Raw genomic sequence first — 18,283 nt, 5'->3', positions numbered from 1 at the left:
GCAGCCTGCAAGTCCTCCTGGCGGTAGTGGGAGGTGATGGCAAAAGCTGTGGCAGCCTGCCTCAGCAAGGCCACTTCTGCTTCTGCCACTGTCTCCTGCCGCCACCGCAAGGCCACCACTACTGCCACTGCCATGACAAGGCCTTGCAGGCTGCTGCCGCTGCTTCTGCTGCCAACAACTGCCATGGCAAGGCCTCGCAGGCTGCTGATTATTGTGCCACTGATGCCAGGCTGCCGCTGCTTCTACCCCCTCCCCCGCCATCATTGATTCTGCCGCTGCCATTGCTGCCTAGTAGGCCTGCTGGCAGTCCCAGATTATTTGTATTCACTGTGACTCATCACCGTACTTTAGATTGTCCTGACTACCACCATTTGGTAGCCAGATCCAAAAAGCAAGTCTCATTTGGATTCATTTTGGCTCATTTATCCATTTTAGATCCTTAAGTAGTAGCAGTTGCCAGGACATTGTTCTGTTCGCCTCTGTGTAGTAGTTCCTTCCTTATTTCAATTATCATGATATATCAATATACTGTGATGTTCAGCTGGTGATATATCACAATATTGAAAACCAGTTATCGCTCAGCCCTAGTTTACGTGGTTTAGATGGGTGTGTAGAATTTTAGATGTGGAAAGAGTGTTCAGATTGTGCTGTGCTATCTTCTGGAATTCTTAAAATATTTTGCTACAATGGAAAAAGACATCAATAAAAGGGAAAGTTGAAGTCAACATATTTTGGTGTAGTTTGTGATTCGAGACGTCATCAGTGCCCAGCAGTAAATCTATAGCTGAAACTGACCCAAAGGTGCCCGACAAGCTAGCACTAAAAAAAGGGAATGGGAAAGTATGCTGCCGTCAGAAAGTCTGCGGACACTTTTGCTGCTCCAATAAATCTTCCTGTCATTGTGACCCTTTGGCTCAGGCCTATAAAGCGTGGAAGGCATTCTGAATGTCAGTCCAGCCAGCACAAAATGAGACAAGCATAAGCCATCTGATCAATAAGAAATTCTCAATATGGGCTGCTTTGGGAAGAAGGGCAGGATAGAAATTAAGTAAGTAAGTAAGAAAATATTCAGTAATTTCCCCTTGTTGCAGTAACTTCATCCAATTTAAACCACTGCCTGGCCCCGCAATAAAAATTTTTCATGAAAAATAAATATTTGGTGTTATTAAGACAGTTTATGGCAGCTTCTTATGTTTGGTCTCAATAATGTTCTAGCTTAACATAACATATCTGTCTGTCTATCTTGGAGCGCATCTCAAATTAATAGATGTTGAATGTTCCAGTTTTTCAGGCAACAAAAATTATATAATGGTTACATAATATACGAGGGGCCTCGGTCTACTAAGAGCATAGGACAAGGTAATTTGGAAATGGAAATATTTAAAAAGTACCGTATTTTTCACCCTATAGGACGCACTTTTCCCCCTCCAAAAATGAAGGGGAAATGTGTGTGCGTCCTATGGGGCGAATGCAGGCTTTCGCTGAAGCCTGGAAAGCGAGAGGGGTCAGTGTGCACCGACCCCTCTCGCTCTCCAGGCTTCAGGAAGCTATCCGCAAGCCTTGCAAGCCCGGCGGGAGGTCCCGCGGGCTCGCAAGGCTTGCAGGCAGCAGCCTGCAGCCCGCAAGCTCAGGGGACAGCGGGGAGGCGCAGCGCGCCTTCCCGCTATTCCCTGACCTGGTTTAGAGGCTGGCGATGGGGAGAAGCAAGCTTGCTTCTCCCCATCACCAGCCCCACAAGCTCGGGGGATAGCGGTGAGGCGGAGCGCCGCCACCCCGCTATTCCCCGACCTGGTTTGGAGGCGGGCGGTGGGGAGAAGCAAGCTTGCTTCTCCTCATCGCCAGCCCCACAAGCTCGGGGGACAGCGGGGCAAGCCGCTGCCCCACGGAGGCTAGAGAGGCTGTCCCTGAAGGCAGAAGAGGGAGACGGAGCGCTCCGTCTCCCTCTTCTAGCTTGGGGATGGCTGCGCAAACCTGGGGGGGAAATAAAAATTTTTTACTTGATTTCCCCCCAAAAAAACTAGGTGCGTCCTATGGGCTGGTGCGTCCTATAGGGCGAAAAATACGGTACATTCTAACAATCAATTTGACAGACTGTCATGCTACTAGTTCTTACCGTATACTCCTTTGTCCAGCAGCAATAAGAACTCATCTACCGCATTCCGCATCTCAGGTTCAGTAAGATCCAGCAAAGAAACCACTTTGAAGTCCAGTTGCCTCAGCAAGTTGGTCAGCTCATAAACATCCACTAATGGAGCCTTGAGCTTAGGATGATTATAATAGCTCATGTTTCCCATCAGCAGCGCTACTTTGTCTACCGCTGCAAAAGCAAAAAACATGACAGAATTTTTGTAGGACAGTATAAATCATTCCAAGAGACAGCATTTTCAGAGTTGGGCCACGGGATGCTCCACAGTCAATATTATTATCATCTCTTACACGTTTAATACTCCCCATGTTGAAAAGGTGTAAGGGTTTGTTATGTCTTATAATGGGATATTCCAGAGTGGTGGAGGGCAAGGAGTCTAAACTAAGTCACCATAGTCATTGCTTCTGCTAACCATAGTTTATTACCCAAATCATGGCTTGAACTTCCAAGTGTATAGGCAAACCATGATTTAAATGTGCTTAGCACTCTTTAGAGGGACGCGGGTGGCGCTGTGGGTAAAACCTCAGTGCCTAGGGCTTGCCGATCGTATGGTCGGCGGTTCGAATACCCGCAGCGGGGTGAGCTCCCGTCGTTCAGTCCCAGCTCCTGCCCACCTAGCAGTTCGAAAGCACCCCTAAGTGCAAGTAGATAAATAGGTACTGCTCCGGCAGGAAGGTAAACGGCATTTCCGTGCGCTGGTGCTGGCTCGCCAGAGCAGCTTCATCACGCTGGCCACGTGACCCGGAAGTGTCTTCGGACAGCGCTGGCTCCCAGCCTCTTAAGCGAGATGAGCACGCAACCCCAGAGTCGGTCACAACTGGCCCGTACGGGCAGGGGTACCTTTACCTTTTACCTCTTTAGGTGTAATGGCTCCAGGAGGTGAAGCAATGAATTGTCAATTCAGCCACTATGCCATAGCATAGGTAGCACAATCTGTAGTTTACAACCCACTTCAAATCATGGTTTGGCAAATCACAAACCATGGTGTACCAATTGAGACAGCATACGATACCATTGTTAAGCATATTCTACCATGGTTTGCCAAGTTATCAGAAGTGAGAATATTAGGTATCGATAGCTCCTTTAACACTGTATATTTATCTAGTCAGTTTGAAATAAATGCTTTTTAAAAGAACCACATACTTTATTTATCATAATAAGATTTGACAGCTTTCCTGGAACTATCATAAGCTGATCTCTTTAACTTGGACTTAATTTACTGTTTATACTTGTAGCTTTAGAAATAAACAGATCATTTATAGATGAAATACAATCTGCCAAGCTCTATCACAATGAAAGCCATTTTAGAGAGACAGTTACAAATGACTGCACACTCTCAAGGTTTCAATGACCACTTGTTTAATGGGTTGGTACAACACAGAGTCATTAATACAGGTCTATTTACACTGACAGCAAAATATCTTTGAGCTGTTCTTATCCCAAGAGAAACTGTAAATTAGTGAAACAATCTGCAGGCTGCCTGTCTTCTTATAAGCAGAAGACAGCAAAAATAATTGCTTCAATTTGAGAATTCAAAACTAACTTTTAGTCAAAGTATGCCTATTAAAATCAATTGACCTAATTAGTTATGGTCATTAAATTCTGAGTAAAAGTTACTTGAATACATTATGCATTTGTTCTTTCCTTGCTTCCTGAAACTTAGAACACAAACTCCAAATTCTAAGCTCCACTTTGCCTAGGAAGTCTAAAACCCTTGTGTTTTCAAATTCAGTTTTCTTAGCTATGTTGGCAGACATTCAGTAGAGTAGATTCCAGGGCACTGATTTGGTCATATACAATTCAAAACCTGCATCTATTCCATATAAACCTTTACCAGTAAGATGATGTAGTTTTCTACAGTACTACCCCTGAAAGGAACAGAAAATCTCAACATGCGATTTCTGTCCCATATATCATTTTTCTGATGCGCTGAAGGGGGAAATCACCAATGGATTTGTGCACAGCCTGTGTATTACCTATGTTCCATCTCTACGCTAGATTGTGGTATACTGGTCTACGTATTCTCCCCCTCTCGTGTCATATGTAACTCTACCATTTGTGGTGGAGGCAGAGGTATACTTGTAGAGTCTACTGCCCCTGGGAAGAAGAGATTTGAGCCCACTGCCGCTGAGAAACTATTTAACTGTGGCTGCTCCACTTTCTCTCCTGCACAAAGGCCTTCAACTCACAGCTCTGACTTCACTGTTTGTCAGTGGCGTAGAGCAGTCAAAGTTAGGCTAGCTCATTTCACAGAAGTTGCAGGGGGATAGGGGATAGCAGCTAACATGTAGCCTTGTGAACTTTCTTTTCTTAAATGAAAGCTCAGAGTCTTGCTAGTATTGCAAACGCCACCCCTTAAAATTAACCACTCTGGAGATTTGCCCCACTTGTCCTCCCGTAAATATGTCTCTGGGTGAAGGGTGCACAAAGGGGGAAGGAGTTATCTATCGTAAACTAGAGGAGAGTAGGTTGGAACATTTTTCCCACAGTGTCCTAATGTTCTCTCTCCCTGCCCCTAAACCATGTAATTACAACAGCTGTCTCTCCCCACCATGCTGCTATCATCTTTGATCAGAGCTTAAGGGGTGGGGGGCAAAGGAGAGGGAAGGGAACACAGTTGCCCTGCAGGCATTCTGGTCACCTTTCTTTCAGATCAAAGGCAGGCTTATCCTTTTGTGCTACACTTCTAGGCACAAGTCCACACTTTTCTTGGCCCCAAGAGCTTTCTGTGCAAAAACAAGCTCCTTACTGCGACAATCTATGGATTCAGCAACAATCATGCTTCGGATTAACCTCATTGGATATGGTACATAACCTTCCCACCCTGAAGTGATGCATAAACTGTTAGACTGTGGAATAAGCAAGGAGTGATCTGTGTGCAGCATTAAAGAGCATGTTTCCGTGGGGAAAGTGCCGGGACCAAAAAAAGAGAGCTTGAATACAGAGCTTTAAAGCACATACCTGTGACCAGAAAGCATGGGGCAAAAGTTAAGCATGGATGAGCCCTAAATGCCTTGTCCAATACTGAAAATGTCAATCATATGTTGCTGCTGGATGGTCCCTGCAGAACCAATGCCCAGAAAATCTGATGAGGTACTAATAATCAGTAGCAGCAAGTCTAGGCAACTTCATTCCATCACAAGAGATAAATTTGTACAGCTTAACTGGAGCAGTCCAGCAGCAAGCGTAATATACTTCCCCACCGCAATGACCTTTCTCATGCAGCATGGAAATGCTGTCATCACGCAAATGGCTTGCATTTTGCTGTGCTAACAGAATGAGCTGACCTATTGTTGTACAGGTCTATACTTTAATCTCTTTTATCGAGAAAGTTCTATGCCAAGAAAACAATCTAATTCCAGTTGAAACTTTCCCAGGAGGGGTTCAAACACCCTCTACAGGAAGCCAAATCTCACGTTGGGCAACGAAGCAAGAAATTAACCTTGCTTGCAAAGAAACTGAAGAGACATTGCTTAATTTAGCCATTAGGAGCTCTACAATTAAAACAAAGCCGTGAAAACCCACTGATGTATTTAAGCCCAATTTCAAACTCCTCACAATTTTACAGGTCTCTCTCCCAATTTTCAAAGAATTATGAAAGCGCCAACAAAAGACCCACATGTATTTCTCAGCGGGGCAACACTATTTTAACTGGTCATTTAATAATATCTGTGGAGAAGAATTTACTATTAAGCAAGCTCCCACATACGAGTGCAAAATGGGTGTGTGCAATCCAAAGCACAGAGGACCTAATGCTTCATGTACTACCACAAAAACCAAACAATGCTAATAGATTTTAGTTAGAGTACAACAGATATTGATTAAACATGAAGGTCTGGGAGGTTTTTTTGTACCACCTACTCAGTACTAAAGGGGAATTCAAGAAGAAATATTACAGCACACAGAATTTTTTTCTTTTTTGGTTCACAAAACTTTCTATCCCAAGTAAATCTTTTCTTTCAAATAAAAAAGTGGAAGTGTTACCCAAATGGAGTACAAAGTACTGAAAACTGAGAGATCAGCCTCCCCCAATTTAGTCCTCTCTAGATCAGCCATCCAGCACGGCCAGAGTTAGATATTATGGGAGTTATAGTCCAAAACATCTGGCAAGCACCAGACTGGGGAAGGCTGCTCTAGATTATACCCATGTTTCTAAAGAAGAATTTAATTACTCACCAAATTGCCTTTCAGACAACGGTTCTTTAAGATCTGTTAAAAAAATAATGAATGAAAAGGTTCACTCTGTTGTCAACATATTTTGCAAATGAAAATGTTCTTCAGCTTGGGTCCTACATGTCATTTACATTTTAAATATGTTTGCATCATTTTTCTCATTCACAATGTGGTTTGTATATTTTTTTAATTCTATTGATTACATTTGTAAACCCCCCTTCATCTGAAGATCTCAGGGTGGTTCACAGAATTTTCACGTATTCTAATTTCTAGTACAATTTAAAACCAAACAGGCTACAATCCTGAAAACATGCAGTACATCACCATTCAATCCTCTTATGTTCAACCATGTTGCAAGAGATAAATTTGCACTGGTGACAGACAGGGGGATTCTGCTTGGGGGAGATGGGAGAGAAAGAGTAGGCCTCTGTTGATGTAAACTACACAAAGATGCGAGATAACCAACCCTTGTCTCCATGCTATATAAAAGGATGTTTTACTACTACTGCACTGCTTGCAGTATCAAGGCACAGAAAATATTCTATGCAAGCAATATATAATTCCTAATGATTCCATTCCTATGCACGTAACCCACCAAATATATAATGTGATGGAGTATTTTGGAATCTACAGTAGTGCTTGGCAAAAAGCAGACATGTGCTCCTTTAGCCAGAGAAGGATTGACATGACCTTTTGGGGAACAAAATGCTTGGCACAATCCCTAATGGAGTCATTATTTGATACCACAGATTTACCAAACACCTGATGGGTGTCATCGTACCTATCTGACATTAGGCCATTCAAAGCTACATCATTAACTGCATGCGAACTCAAGCAATGAGACAGATTCAGTTTTATACCACCTTTCCCAACTATATTCTAGAAGGGCTTATGAATGAACAAACTATGGCTGACATGCACGTGAACAGGTGGTCTTGAAATGACAAACTCAAATCTAAATTTGGTTGTTTGGTCTTGTGCTCTTTAGCTTTTAAGTCCTTTTGATTGTTTTATGTTTTTACTTATGCACAATTAAAAAGTATGTTTTACTTACCAGGCCCTCCAAGGCCACTTAAGTCCTCTGAAAAAGAAAACAGAAAACTGTAACAAATATGTATTTGAGAAGCATGTTAACAGAGATTCAAGAGCAGGATTTTGCTACATCTAACAAAGTCAGAGATGGAAGGAAAGTAATGTTTACTGATAACATTTCATGATGATCCCTTTAACATGATAAACAGATAAAGCAGCTCCACCTTCAGAGTGAAAGAAAACAATATGCAGTGGAAGTTGTAAGGTAGAAATGAGAAGCTCATGCATAAATATGAGATTATGTTACATCAGCTCTGTATATAGCATTATGGTCCAACACAGTGCACAATTCTATTAGCGACAGATCCCATAATCTCCTGAATTCCCAGCATGCAGAATTCATCAATAAGCTCTACAACATTTGGCTGAGTTTACCTTCAGAGCATTCTACTGCAATAGATTTTCCACCTTGAGATTTAAGGAAAAAAGAAGAATACTGAAATGAAGTTCTTGATTGCATTTATGACAATCATGTTTTATAAAGAAAATGTAGAATCCAATGTAGCGTTAAGGCAATCGTTCTGTTCGGCTGCTACTATACATAATTTTGAACCTTGTGTTGATATACACAAGAAAGCATGCTGCCAAATTAATCCTGCATGGAATCATGTAACTAATCACTTCCAAAATGTGCTCAAAAACCTCTAGTCCAAGGGCAAACAAGCCATCCAATAGTACCCTACAGATAATCCTGTTGAGATCACAGCATGCCACAAATAGAAAGAAATCAAAAGAACAAGCACATGTACATCAGACCTGGGGAACAGCTCCCCCCCCCATGCTTTTGGATTCCAACACGTCAGCCCCAGCAGCTTTACCTCAGTCTAAGAACAGAAACTGAATGGTGGCAGGGCACCGGCGGCGGGAGGCCTCATTAGGGAAAGCGCACCTCGGTTTAAGAACGGTTTTGGTTTAAGAACGGACTTCCGGAATGGATTAAATTCGTAAACCAAGGTACCACTGTATTTATTTTAAAAAATATTTATATATCACCTTCTCACAAGTAAGTAAGTAAGACAGCCAAGACACACGTTGCAGAGGAGAAAAAACCCAACCTCCATTCTGTAGCAGATGCATCATTGGTCTACCTATTGACATTCTCTATGGCACAGCCAGACAGCAAGTTACAACATACGACGTATAAAAAACTTGCATCCATATGATCAATCTTGAACTAAAGTTCTTGTCCATAACCACTTAATGTCACCTCCTAAGTCAAATCCTATGTTGATTGTGCCTGCACAGTATATACAGACACATAATACACTGAATTATAAGCCTCCTTTTGTGGTTAACATTAAATGAAAGCAAAAATGAGGGAAATTGTTTTAATTCAGCGAACTGCACAACATTAGTTTTTTAGGCTGTCCCGACTTGACTACTCAAAACAGCATGAAGGGATTATGGCACCAATCACATACACACTTTTCGTGAATGTGAACAAGTCTTAGGAACTCAAATTAACTTTTGTTATACAGTAATGGGTAGCAGACTTAGAAACTTGATAAGTGATGTAGAGATCCTATCTGCTAATCTGAAGCGTCAAGTTTCTCATATGCACATGATGCTGCTGGCAAGTCTATTTCAGAAATGAGTAAGCTTGGAGGAACACAGAGGTTAAGCAATTCCGACAAGGTCATAAACTTGTGTAAGTGAAAGAGGATCATACCAAAAATCTTTATTATAATTGCAAGAGTGGCTACTATGGTGGTGTTCAGCATCAAGAGGTTGAGCCTGAAAGGTTTCATATGTTAATTTTCTTTGGGTCAAGTTTTGAGATGTACACAGCGTATCACAGCATGTCCCAGAAAAAAAGTGTTATGCGAATCATATGTGATCCAACTTCTCATTAGTAGTTCTTGATGTTTATGTACTGAACTGTATTATTATTAGCTGCTTTCCTCAAAAAAGTGACCCAAAGCGATTTACAAACACAATACGAGCACTAAAGCAAAGTATAACCCCCCCAAAAGCAATAAAACCTAAAAATAAAACTATGCAGATAAAGCCCATGTGTTACAGGTCCTGCCCCATTAAAAGAAGCTGCAAATACCTGAAACCCTTCAAATCAAGGGCCAAAAGCCCAGATTAAAGAAAGATTTTGCTTGGCATCTAAAATTAAAGATGGTGCCAGGTGTGCCCAGGGAGAGCATTCCACAAGTAGGGAGCCAATGAAAGGCCCATTCTCATGTTGCCATCCTCCAGGTCTCATGCAGAGGGGACACATGAAGAAGGGCATCAGATAATGATTACAGGGTCTGGTTCAGTTCCTGTGGGGAGAGCGGTCCTTGGGGTATTGGGCTTTATAGGCCAAAGCCAGCACTTTGAACTGAGCCTGGAAACTAGACTTAGATTTTCTGAATCTATGGCGAATTTCTTAAGGAGTGGTCTTACTAACTGAAACTCATCCAACACAACAGAGCAACATGTGACACCATTGTTAAAGCATCTGCACTGGCTGCCCATCTATTACCAAATCAGATTCAAGGTCCTTGTGATAATTTACAAAGCCCTGAACAGCTTACATCCAGGGTACCTGAACCTTTACATTCCAGCTCGATCACTGAGATCATCATCGGTTGTTCCCTGAGTTGGTGAGGCTCATCTGACAAGAAGAATGGCCCAGGACTGTGGAATACTCTATCAGTTGAGTTCCAGCAGATTCCATTGAACTTCTAAACACCTGCAGAAAACTTTAATATTCTGCTAGGCTTATGCAGGCATTAAGAGAACGCCTGCCAACAATAGCTAGCCGATTTCTTTTAACTTTATATGTAGCTTTTATTGTATGGTTTTACATACAATTGTTGTTACCAGCTGACAACTGTGAGAATAGGATGCTGGACTAGTTGGGTCATTGGCCTTATCCAGGAGGTCATTCTTATGTTGTAAAGCACTGTGATTTTTAAAAAATCAATAGCAGTATGTATTTTTTTTATAAATAAAGAAATATATGAAACAGTGGAGTCAAGGCCCCAGGAGATGAAAGCGATTTTATCCTCAAAATGCTTTGCAAACAAGCAGAGGTGAGCCAACGTTGGTTCTACCATATTTTTTCAGGCCAGAATGTAAAAGACCCCATTCTACCAGGAAAAGCTGGACAGCAAAGTATGGATGCAACGGAGGTAGCAAAGTTTGTCACTGAGCAGTGCTCACTAATGAGCACTCAACGCCAGATTCTGTTTATTACACCCAATAAAGAAGTTTCTTACCTACAACGACTTTTATCTTCCTGCTTTCTTGATTGTCTTGGTTGTTGTATACACGGCACCAATATGTACCTTGGTGTTCGGTGTCTATGCAGGAGACCTAGAAGGATATCTGGTAGGATATACTTAAACTGCATTCTCAATAATTTCATCAGTACTAAGATCAAGACTTAACAAAAAAATTGTATACCCAAAAACTCTAGAAGACTGTGCTTAGACGTCCCAAATCGTCTGCTCTGAAATCTAAGCACTGAGGTGGCAAACCTTTGTTTTATCCCTTAACACAGACAACTGGCACATGTTCTATGTTATTTTTTGCAAGTTTTTTTTTAAAATAAACAAACCAACAAGTTTTGCTATCTTGTGGGGAGGTGATTCAGATCTGCAGATTTTGAATCCTCCTTTCATGACCTATCCTAATAAGTGGGCTGTCTTAAGTCTACTACAGGGGTGCAAAGGGGTGGGGGAAATCTACATCTTATATGAATTTTAAGAGGGAGAGAAGAGTTTTCTAAAATAAGACTTTAGTGTCCAAGAACAAATCTGTTACCAACATTACATGAAACTAATGATATATTTGCATAGGTCACTGCGTTGGAGGATTGCATCTAGCTCTACATGAAATTTGAAGTAACGATGAACTATTAAAGACCTTGTGTGCTGCCTCTACCCACCCAGTTAATACCTTAGGAAATAAGATACATGCAATTAAACTCGCTTCAGAGTTCAGTACTCCAAAGAGATTCAAGCAGATATTATCAGCATGCTAATGACAAGAGCACTAGGAAGTTAAAGAACATCTTCATTTATACATAGAATTTCAAGATCATGCTTTAAAAAGTATTTATTTCCAGGCGGCTTTTAATTTAAATTGGATAACACTGATTTATTTATTATTTATTTTCCAGGCCACCTTTCCAGATGTATTTTTTTATAAAGCAGAGTACAGAAAAAATGGAAAAGACATTTTAAAAACAAAGCATTAAAATGTACAATTAAAAATATTAAAATGGAAAGAGTAGTAAAACTATTATATTCCGAACCAGCCATCCCACATAAACCCTCGCTTACAGCCATTAAAAGCAATCCTAACAACAATAAAATATATCTCATAATAAAAGCAGACCGACATAAAAACATGCTGGTCCCAGCTAAAAGGCAACCAGAAAGCAGCTGAAGGACCTCTCAGGAAAGCGAGCTCCACAAACAAGCAGCCATCACCCAAAATATTCCCTCACTTGCATCCAATGTCCTCAAAATGGCTGGGAGACAAGCACCTACCACGTGGTTCATTGTCAATTTAGTAAAATGTTCCACACGGGGCTGCCTTTGAAAATGGTCTGGCGGTTGCAGCTGGTGCAGGATGCAGCTGCTAGTGTATTAAGTGATTTGTCTTACCAGAATCACATAAAACTCATTCTGTGCAAACTGCACTGGCTGACGGTGTGCTACTAGGTTCAATGCCATCTTGGCAATTAAGGTCTGCAAAGGGGACCCTGCTGGTTTCACAGGGCCTTCTCGGTTGTGGCATCCCAGCTACGGAATGCCCGCCTCCAGGAGATTCAGCTTCCCTCATTGGTTGCCATAGACCAGACATGTTCAACTGGTTGACCGTGTTCGACAGGTGCTCCATATCGATCTCGGTATTAAAAAAAGTGATCGCCTGTGTGCTCCTGATCAATTGCTCCGCGCCCCACCCCTGGCGCTATGTCCCATTGCCAGCGTCACCGTTTTGAAAGTTTTTTCCCATTCCGCAGTGGCAGAATGTTTGAAGTAGGGAGGATGACATATTGTTGTATGAGCGATTCAGGGCAATCCCCCCCTCCCAAAGCTCAACAACTCTTGGCAATGACAATGAGTAACTCACTGCCAGTTTTATATACTATGAGTAGCTCACTGCCAGTTTTATTATACTGTGAGTAGATCGCAGCCTCTAGAGAGTTGGACCTGCCTGCCATAGACCAAATACTCATCTTTTTCTGCAAGCATTTGGAAATACCTGAATTTATCAGGTCCTGCGATGTGGATAGCTGCTATTGGATTTTTTCCCTGATTTTAATGTTTTTAGTTTTATGGTAATAGTATTGCGTATACAGCTACAGTATTTGCTGTGTAACTCCTGCCTGCCATGCTGGAAATATTACTTATGGCAATAACTCTAACAAACAAACAAAGGCAAAAGAGTTAAGACTCACCGTATAGACCTTTTTATCACCATTAGGCAGTGGAGATCCATTTCTGTACCACTGATATTGTGGCATAGGGATTCCTATAGCTCCGCACTGAAGACTCAATGTTTCCCCCACTAGCAGGTTTTGGCACTGTGGATGGATGTAAATATGTATTTTCTTTTCAGGTAAATCCAGACAGTTTCCTTAAATGCAAGATTAAGAAAGGGAATTTGAGATTCTTTAGCAGCTGATGGTAAAAACAGATGGTAAAAATATACAGCTTTCTATAATAAAAAAACCTCTTGCTGATATAAAAGCAATTTAAAAATACAACAACGTTCACGATTTGATAGTAAACAGATTTTGAACATGTGCTACCTCTTTTTAGCAGCAGACCCAAGAAAGGGGAGCTGCAAAATTTGTGAAGGAGAAGAAGCAAGAGGAGTGTTTCATTGCTTCCCTGCTCACCACCTTGCACAGCCACTTACCCCTTCCTAGTTGCTTTTCTAAAGCACATTTTAAAAGATGCTTTTAACTGTTTAAAATATATTTTGTTTTTTAATAGCACAGTTATAACTTTTTTTGTGCATTTGCCACCCTCGGAGGAAGGGTAGGATATAAATGCACACTGCCCAGGTTTGCACCCTGAGGAGGTCACTTTGCTGCTGCTAACACAGTGGCTTGACTTCACCCCTGGAGACACACTCCATTGTCTCTCGAGACAGATGGATGCCGACAACAACCATTTGCCACAGCAAGTGTGGAAGAGAGATTGTGAGGGTGGGTTCAGGGGGAGCGGGGAGGAGGCTCACATAGGAAATCAGCTGACAGGGGAAGGGTCCTCTTGCTACCCTACAGAGCAAAAGCCACAGCCTAGGTTTCAAACTGCATTAACTATTGAATATCTTGCCTTAATAGATAAGCTAATTGAAAAGTTTTTTTAAAAAGTAAAGATCAGAACCCTGCACAGCAAGTTATTTCAAGTTAGTGACGTCCTCCTCTTTCTCCAAGGCGTTCTGAGAAACTCACATTGAGTTCCTGCATTTTATTTCCTGTTAACGCTAAAGCATTGCCAAATATAATCTGCGTAACACAGAGAGAGACTCATTCTACACAGCTCAATGCCACTGACAGTAAGGGAATAGCATCAGTCTTCCTGTTTCTTCACAGGTCGCTTGCGTATTTCTAGAGGAGTACATTGAAGGAGTTGCACTTCAGACCCAGGAATGGGAGTGGTATCAGAAGTGCTTGATTGGGAGGAGAACCATGTAAGCCCACCTTGAGCTCCACCTTGAGAAAAAGGTGGGCTATAAATGCAATAACTGAATAACAACAACAACAACCTGGAATTAATTAATGCATGTTCCTAAGTGTATTTAAAACAAAACGAAGTGAAAACTAAGGTTCTGTGGCCAAATATTTCTAATGCACAAACATAAGCTAGCAAGATGTTATGTGCGCACTGAATGTGTGGCACTACAGAGTGCATACATTGTACCATTAAAGCAGAGAAAGGTCTGTCAGAAGTTTTTAACTCAGTTGTTGTGGTCAATCAATCATGTGTCAGCATGCATGGATTAAAAGGTTTAGACAACCCAGACACATGCTGCAGTTGCCACCTAACCTGTTAAGGGCTATGGATTAAAGGTTCAACATCATCATGTACTGCATGCATTGAAACTCTCTGGTCTTCCTACAGCTCCAGATGCTCTCATTTTATAGGACACGAAGAGCAGGCAGACTGTGTTCAAGGGGGGTCCAACAATTTATGTGCTCTGCACGTATACAAGGCTGCTTTCATAGAAGACACCAAAATAATTTACTAGGTGCTTTGTGCGTGTAATGGCTTCATGAGATATATTTAGAGACATCTCTTGAAGCCGTTATATACACGATACAAATAATTTCAAAACAGGAAATATTCAAAACAGAAAATTCCCCAAGATGTGCCCAAAAGCCAGGTAACTGGGTTCCAGCCAAGGAATTATTTGTTCTTTCCCAGAGGCATTCCTGTTGATCATTCTCTTATTCACTACTACCACGTCAGTTCATCCATCACACAACTAAACCGATTTTCACAAATAACGTGAACAATATTTCCGTATCTCTTAGGTGTTTTTAACCGTATGCACACATGCTTCTTTCCCAATCTTCTACTGTTACCAATTAATCAGTGTGGCATACGCAGCTTAACAAGCCCCGCTTAACAGCTAATCATGCCTTGACACAAATGTTGAACACAGAATAGGGGCAGGAGAAAGAATTAAATGGAGGATTGAAGAAGAGCCATGCTCTGACCTCCTAAGTGGTTCCGCTCCTTCCTCCTGGGCCGTGTTCAGAAAGTGGTGGGGGGGGGATGAGTGTTCAGACCCCTGGGCTCTCACTTGTGGGGTGCCTCAGGGTTCTGTCCTCTCCCCCATGCTTTTCAACATTTACATGCAGCCGCTGGGAGAGATCATCAGGAGGTTTGGGCTGGGTGTTCATCAGTATGCGGATGATACCCAGCTCTACCTCTCTTTTAAATCAGAACCAGTGAGGGCGGTGAAGGTCCTGTGTGAGTGTCTGGAGGTGGTTGGAGGATGGATGACGGCTAACAGATTGAGGTTGAATCCTGACAAGACAGAGGTACTGTTTTTGGGGGACAGGAGGCGGGCAGATGTGGAGGATTCCCTGGTCCTGAATGGGGTAACTGTGCCCCTGAAGGACCAGGTGCGCAGCCTGGGAGTCATTTTGGACTCACAGCTATCCATGGAGGCACAGGTCAAATCTGTGTCCAGGGCAGCTGTTTACCAGCTCCATCTGGTACGTAGGCTGAGACCCTATCTGCCTGCAGACTGTCTCGCCAGAGTGGTGCATGCTCTGGTTATCTCCCGCTTGGACTACTGCAATGCACTCTACGTGGGGCTACCTTTGAAGGTGACTTGGAAACTACAACTAATCCAGTATGCGGCAGCTAGACTGGTGACTGGGGGCGGCCGCCGAGACCATATAACACCGGTCTTGAAAGACCTACATTGGCTCCCAGTACGTTTCTGAGCACAATTCAAAGTGTTGGTGCTGACCTTTAAAGCCCTAAACGGCCTCGGTCCAGTATACCTGAAGGAGCGTCTCCACCCCCATCATTCTGCCCGGACGCTGAGGTCCAGCGCCGAGGGCCTTCTGGCGGTTCCCTCATTGCGAGAAGCAAAGCTACAGGGAACCAGGCAGAGGGCCTTCTCGGTAGTGGCGCCCGCCCTGTGGAACGCCCTTCCAGCAGATGTCAAAGCGATAAACAACTACCTGACATTCAGAAGACATCTTAAGGCAGCCCTGTTCAGGGAAGTTTTTAACGTGTGATATTTTACTGTATTTTTGGTTTCTATGGAAGCCGCCCAGAGTGGCTGGGGAGGCCCAGCCAGATGGGCGGGGTATAAATAATAAATTATTATTATTATTATTATTATTATTATTATTATTATTAGTAACGGAAATGTTTTGACTGCAAATCTTTTGGTCTCTATGGGCTCCTTCAGCTATAAATTCAATTAATAATAATAAAAATTAAGAAAGCCGAATAAATTAAATGCCATATGACATCGAGACATTCTTTTCAATTCAAATGAGCCCCTGGAAATGTAGCTATTTAAATTATCAGAAGGACATCTAATGTTAATAGAAATGGTCTATAAAGATTGTAAATTTAATTTTTTTCAATCAAAGAGAGAAACGTATAGCATCTGAACTCTCCTCCTGGGGGAGTCTTATAGCACTCCCATTTTTTCTTAACTGTAGTTCATTTGAACATGCATAAATGCAAAAATCAGTGTAACGTCAGAACAGTTTGACAATAATAAACAGTTTGACAATAATACGAAATCCTCTTTTAAAATCAGGTAGTCAGAAAAGACTGAAGAGCACAAACCATAGTGCTAGGAGAGTGATGACAATAATATAAACAGCTGGGGTAGGATGGCTCATTCCAGGGTCATGGCCTGCTCCCTTGGAATTGCATTGTAGTTATTACTGTGTTCCTCATATGCATACTTCCCTGGTATAATGTTACACACAAAATACTACTGCAGTTTTCTGCAAAAATTACAATTATGTACTGCTTTATAATAGATTCTTCTCTGTGCAGTTTCAAGGTGGCTCATTGACCTTTGGATGCCGGGAACGCCATCAAAATTTCACGAATTACGGAACAGTTTGGCATAATTAATCATAACTTTTCCAGGGTAGTGTACTATGAACTGGGAAGTAACTTAACCTTATGAAACCAGAAGTGTAGTCTGGTGTCTGTGGAAAAAGGGAACCTTGCAGAAGAAAATGCTCATTACGGCTGTGGATGATTCAAGCAATTTTAGTGAAACCGAAACAAGTTCACAGAACATGATTCTCAGGACCTCTCCGGAAAGTTTTTGGAGCAATAAATATACTCTTAGTTTTCCTTGTGGTACAGCTATGCTTTACTCAGAGTAGACCCACTAAAATTAATGAACATGACTAAGCTATGTCCATTAATCTCAGTGGGTCTAATTTGATTAAAACTTAGCTGGATACCACCCACAGTGTCTAGGTCTGTAACATTTGGAAATGGAAAATTCCGCCTCAAATCCCCACTTGGCTATAGAATTCACTATGTAGTCTGAGGCAACTCTCTCTCTCTCCCTCCCTCCCTCCCCCTCTCTCCATCTTATCTCATAGGCTGTGAAGGAAATACACCATCATCTTGAGCTTCGTAAAGAAAAGGTAGCATATGAGAATAACAAATAATACAGCGTGCAAAGTCTAGACATCCTCCCTCGAGTTTGTACTTCTGTTGCAAGGTATCACATTTCCCCTGCACTCAGTGGGCTATGTTTTGTTGAGGGGAAATGCAATTATTTCTCTCTGCTACTGCAATTGTCAAATTCATCTACTGAATGCTGACTGTAACAACTCTATCTACTCCACTATAGCTGCTTTAAATGTCCTCTTTTTATTGAGTGCAAGAATACTCACCCAGTCCTTAACTGAGTGGCAGCCATAGTAAAAAGTACCCCTCTCCACAATAAACCATCATTTTGTGAATGTTTCACTCGTAGTTTTTCAGGGCTGTGGGGATTTGAGGGGGGGGGTTGAACCTGCACGTTCCCCCTCTCAGTTTGGGAGAATATATCTATACTGAATACATTTTTTGACAGAGGTGAACTATCTCTTCCCAATGCCTCACAACCATTCCATGAAGATCATGGTATCATACTATTGACTCATCTTCAGCCCTACCTGGAGATGCCAGAAATTGAATCTGGGACCTTCTGCATTCAAAGCAGGTGCTCTACCACTAATAGTAATAATAATAATTTTATACCCCGCCCATCTGGCTGGGTTGTCCCAACCACTGAGCTATGGTCCTATTTGTATGTGTGCTTGCCTGCTCAAGCAGAGGCTGACTGGGGTGGGGAGAACAATAAATCATGCAAAGATTATCACAAAATATCACAAAAATGACTTTGGGACTTGCATTGACTGAG

General features: G+C 42.1%; 1 protein-coding gene across 4 annotated transcripts in view; it reads right to left on the bottom strand.

Annotated features, from left to right (window-relative positions):
* MALT1 (MALT1 paracaspase) overlaps positions 1-18,283 on the bottom strand; it is a 40,770-nt gene that overhangs the window by 13,227 nt on the left and 9,260 nt on the right. For 3 of the 4 annotated variants that reach the window (XM_053408810.1, XM_053408807.1, XM_053408809.1), the window contains exons 5-10: positions 12,816-12,994; positions 10,624-10,720; positions 7,787-7,819; positions 7,374-7,400; positions 6,323-6,355; positions 2,114-2,317 (exon numbers count right to left, since the gene is read on the bottom strand). In XM_053408810.1, coding sequence (XP_053264785.1) covers positions 2,114-2,317; positions 6,323-6,355; positions 7,374-7,400; positions 7,787-7,819; positions 10,624-10,720; positions 12,816-12,994 — 573 coding nt within the window. The remainder of the gene's footprint in view (positions 1-2,113; positions 2,318-6,322; positions 6,356-7,373; positions 7,401-7,786; positions 7,820-10,623; positions 10,721-12,815; positions 12,995-18,283) is intronic. The other variant, XM_053408808.1, reaches the window with a different exon arrangement.

The sequence above is a fragment of the Podarcis raffonei genome, chromosome 11 (genome assembly GCF_027172205.1).
Source record: "Podarcis raffonei isolate rPodRaf1 chromosome 11, rPodRaf1.pri, whole genome shotgun sequence".
Lineage (NCBI taxonomy): Eukaryota > Metazoa > Chordata > Lepidosauria > Squamata > Lacertidae > Podarcis > Podarcis raffonei.
The sequence above is the reverse complement of the archived record's forward strand: the minus strand, read 5'-3'. Positions and strand labels throughout refer to the sequence as shown.